Source organism: Procambarus clarkii, chromosome 63 (genome assembly GCF_040958095.1).
Source record: "Procambarus clarkii isolate CNS0578487 chromosome 63, FALCON_Pclarkii_2.0, whole genome shotgun sequence".
Taxonomy (NCBI): Eukaryota; Metazoa; Arthropoda; class Malacostraca; order Decapoda; family Cambaridae; genus Procambarus; species Procambarus clarkii.
The window spans coordinates 28069779-28074303 of NC_091212.1; the positions used below are offsets into that span (position 1 = coordinate 28069779).

The 4525-nt window shown below is 44.4% G+C and overlaps 1 protein-coding gene across 1 annotated transcript in view; it reads right to left on the bottom strand.

Moving 5' to 3' along the window:
* LOC138354578 (trichohyalin-like) overlaps positions 1 to 4287 on the bottom strand; it is a 6913-nt gene extending 2626 nt beyond the window's left edge. The window contains exon 1 of the mRNA XM_069308950.1: positions 4164 to 4287. Within this exon, the coding sequence (XP_069165051.1) occupies positions 4164 to 4287 (124 nt within the window). The remainder of the gene's footprint in view (positions 1 to 4163) is intronic.
* Between the last annotated feature and the right edge of the window lie 238 nt (positions 4288 to 4525).

The following is a 4525-nucleotide window of genomic DNA, read 5'->3' on the forward strand; positions in this document are numbered from 1 at the left end:
TTGTTAATGACTGGATGGCTATGTTGAATCTGATGGGTTTCTTCCACCTTGTGGATTGTTTGGGATCGTTCCATAACCATTGCGCATTGCGTCAAAGTCCTCGCTGCTTATCTGTTGAATGGTTATGGGTTTTCGGTTTGAGGTAAAAGTAGTTGACATTATCCGGTCGTACACGTCACTCGTAGTGACACCGGGAATGTTGTGTTGGAATTTTATTTGATGGGTTTGTATTTGCTCTTTGAGGCTCCTGTGGGGAACCTGGTGGGTTGTTTTGCTTGAGTAGAAATTGATTGTGTTTGGGGTCACTACTGAGGCTTGTGCAACATTTTGTGTGGGTGTGCGGGAATCAGTGAGAACCATTGCGGGTCCCTGTTCCTGTGGTACTTGTGTGTTTTGTTGTTTATGTGTGGCCCCTCTCCGGGGGTCCTGAGTGGTAGTTGCTGGTGTTGTATCGTCTTCCTCTGGCTTGTTGGTGGTTGCTGGGGTCGTGGGTGTTGGCACTTGTTGGGAGTTAGTCACAGTTTGGGTAGTGCTGGCTACATTGCTGTCCACCAGGGCTTTTATGATGTTAGTGGAGTTAGTGGAGTTGGTGTCTGGGAATTCCATTAATGGGAGACTATTCATCTTGTATATTTCTTTTATTACAGACCTAAATGACCCTGGGTTTGCTATGTTTTCTAAATGAGCAAAGAGCATACTGCTCAGGATCTTTGTGGGTAGGTCCCCATTTACCTGTGAGGTCATGTTTGTTGGAGTGTGTGTGGTAGTGTTTGCTGGATTCGATTATCGATTATCGCTGGATAGCGATTAACACGGGGAGGGTTAAAGAGAGGATTAACAGGGCGGGTGGGGGGGGGGGGTTAAAGGGGTATGGGGGTAAAGAAGGGGGGAGGGGTTGGGGGGGTTTGGTATCGATCCTTTGAGGGGGGAGAGGAGGATGGGGAGGGGGGGCGCTGGCTGGCAGGTATAGTGTGGTATACTGAGCTTCAATATACCGTGATCAAGTGGCGTCATATATTGTAAACTACAGTACACTGTGTACTGTAGTCTGTGTATTGAAGTACACCCCGCAGGAGTATCCGAACAGTATGGCGGTAAACCTTCTCTGTCCTGTGTGTGTTGCTGTTTATGAGGCTTTGAACCACCACCACCAACGCACATATTTACTAAAGACAAAATCTATATTCCTATATCTAGTTTTTTCTACATATGCAGTGTCCCTCAGCTTAGGTTTGTGTCCGAGTGTGAGGAATGAGGTGGGACGTGGGAGCCTTCCTCACCTGGAGAGACACAGGTGGCACGTGACCTTGGCCCCACGTAGTGTGACCTTGAAGAGACGAGGAAATTCCTCCGAGGGTGGTGCTCACTGAGTGGGCCTCTTGGATAATATGCTCTCAGAGTGGCTCGCGTGGGTATTATGCTCTCTCAGTGGCCCGCGTGGGTATCATGCTCTCTGAGTGGCCCCGCGTGGGTAATATGCTCTCTGAGTGGCCCGTGCCACTTCCAGTTTGTAAATTTTATGGCTGCTGTGTGATAATGTCTCGCAGAATACTCCCTGAGTGGCCCACTTGGGTTAATGCTCTCTGAGTGGGCCGTTTGGGTATGGAGAATGCTCCCTGAGTGGCCTGCGTAGGCCTTTTTTTTTGGGGGGGGGGGGTAAAGATGGGGAGGCATAGGTGAAGGGAAGTATAGAAGTGGGAAATACAGTGAGAGGTATGAAAGCAGGCGGACTGTCCGCCTTGCTGACACGATGTGTGGGTGTTGGCAGCTAAGCTAAGCTGGCTCCCTCTTGTCAGGGAGCTGTGAGTGTGTGAGAGGTTCTTCACATGTGTTTCACCATATATGGATGTCCATAGATTAGTACTGTGTAGCTGTTGTTGTTGTTCAAGATTCGCTACTTCGAACAAAAAGTTCCAAGCAGCACGGGCTATGGTGAGCCCGTAGTAGTCTTTTCGTTACTATGTAGCATTTATATATACACATTGCGTTGCTTCGACACATGTTGTTCTGTTTAAGGTTATTTATTATATATATATATATATATATATATATATATATATATATATATATATATATATATATATATATATATATATATATATTCATATATTTTGGTAGCAGTCTTTCTTATAAACATATATTGTTGAATATGACCGAAAAGGTAAGATTAATAATTCTAACACGAATCTTCTCAACATTTCTTACGTTTTTCTTCACTGTCGAGGGTAATTGAAAAATTAAATCTCCAAAATTCATTTTTATTAATGGTCTGTCGCCTAGAAGCGTTTTGTGAGCTTCATACATTTTCAAAGACAAATTTACACATAACATACATCATACTAATACTTGTTTTGGGTGAGGTGAAATGGCACAAAAGTTTTGGTAGAGGTGACAAAACACGAAACAGTGAGTATAAAAACATAAGAATGGAACTAACTGCAGAAGGCCTATTGGCCCATACTTCCTATGCTGCTTCTATGTTGGTTGGGGTCTTGAAGTCTCCTGCTATCGCTGTATTTATCGGTGATTTCTGTGTTGCTTGTTAAGATTTCTCTGGTGATGATCTGATTGTGAGAAGAGATTATATGTTCCTTGATGGAGCCCTGTTGTTTGTGCATTGTTAATCGCCTAGAAAGAGACGTTGTTGTCTTGCCTATATACTGAGTTCTTTGGGGATTACAGTCCCCAAGCAGGCATGTGAAGGCATAGACGATGCTGGTTTCCTTCAAGGCGTTCTGTTTGGTGTCTGGGGAGCTTTGCATGAGTAGGTTGGCCTTTTTTTTTTTGTTTTTGTACTAAATTGTCAATTGTACTTTCTGATTTTTGTCTGTAGGGATAACGTTCCTATCAATAATATCTTTCAGGACCCCTTTCCTTCGTTTTATGAGCCGTCGAAAAGAAGTTCCTGTAAAACAGTCTAATAGGGGGTACAAGTGTTGTGTTAGTGACTCTTCAGAGGTTGCATGGCGTTTCACCTATCTTTTTATGATGTCTTCAATATAACCGCTAGAGAAGCCATTGTTGACTAGGACCTGCCTTACCCTACAAAGTTCTTCATCAACTTGCTTCCATTCTGAGCTGTGGCTGAGAGTACGGTCGACGTAAGCATTGGCTACACTCCTCTTGTATCTGTCTGGGCAGTCACTATTGGTATTGAGCCACATTCCTATGTTTGTTTCCTTAGTGTAGACTGCAGTGTGGAAGCCTCCGTTCCTTTTCGTGACTGTTACATCTAGAAAGGGCAGCTTCCCATCATTCTCCATCTTGTAAGTGAAACTTAACACAGAATTCTGCTCGAATGCCTCCTTCAGCCACTGCAGACGTCTTATATCAGGTACCTGCATAAAAATGATGTCAACATACCTGTAGTATATGGCGAGTTTCAAGTCCATGTCAGCTAAGACTCTTCTGTTGGATGGTACCCATGTAGAAGTTCGCAAACAGGACACCTAGGGGAGAACCCATGGCGACCCCATCTACTTGCTTATACATGTGCCTATCCGGACTCAAGAAGGGTGCCTCTTTAGTGCAGGCTTGGAGTAGCTTTCTTAGTATGTTTCCTGGTATGTCAAGAGGAATACAAGCCAGATCACAATACACTCTGTCCACTATTATCCCGATTGTCTCATCCACAGGTACATTGGTAAACAGCGACTCTACATCCATCGAGGCTCTTATCCCTATGACCCATGCTCCCCACAGTACGTCAACGATTTCCTTTGGAGACTTCAGACTGAAAGCACAAGGAACATAAGGAGTCAGCAAGCAGTTGAGTCGCTTAGCCAGGCTGTATGAGGGTGTGGGTATCTGGCTGATGATTGGCCGAAGTGGGTTTCCAGGCTTGTGGATCTTGACATTCCCAAACGCATAACCAGGTTTGTATTCCCCAATAACCTTAGGCAGGTTGAGTCCGGATTTCTTGGCGTTCACAGTTTCGATCAATCTGTTTATCTTCGTTTTCAATTCGGCTGTAGTGTCCTTCGTTACCCTTTGGAATTTAGTTTGGTCGGAGAGAATGAGGTTCATTTTTGCCAGATATTCGTCTTTTTTAAGAATAATGTATATTGGCGACTTATCACCTCTCCTGACGACTATTTCATTCTCACGAAGGCTCTTAGCTGCCGCTTTGAGCTTGGGGGACAGTATAGTGCTTCTGTAGTTACCTCGAATCTTTCCTCCTTCTGCAATAAGTTCCGCTTGCAAGGTGTCTTTAGTGGTAACCTTCTTTTGTATCTCAAGGTCGAATATGTCTTCCAATATGATCTCCAACTCCACTTTCCAGGCCATCTCACTTGGTCTGGACATAACATGACAGTTTATACCCCGATTTAAGAGATTGATTTAGTCCTCAGTGAGGTTCATTGCAGCAAGGTTTAAAAAGCCATCTCTGGGTCATGGAATCGCCATAGGGCCTCCAAATAATGCTGTCAGTGTTTTGATGATCTTGGTTTCGGTGCTGTGGCAATGTCGATCTGTAAGGATGTCGGGGTGTTGGTCGATTCGAATACGGAGGTCTTCGTCGATG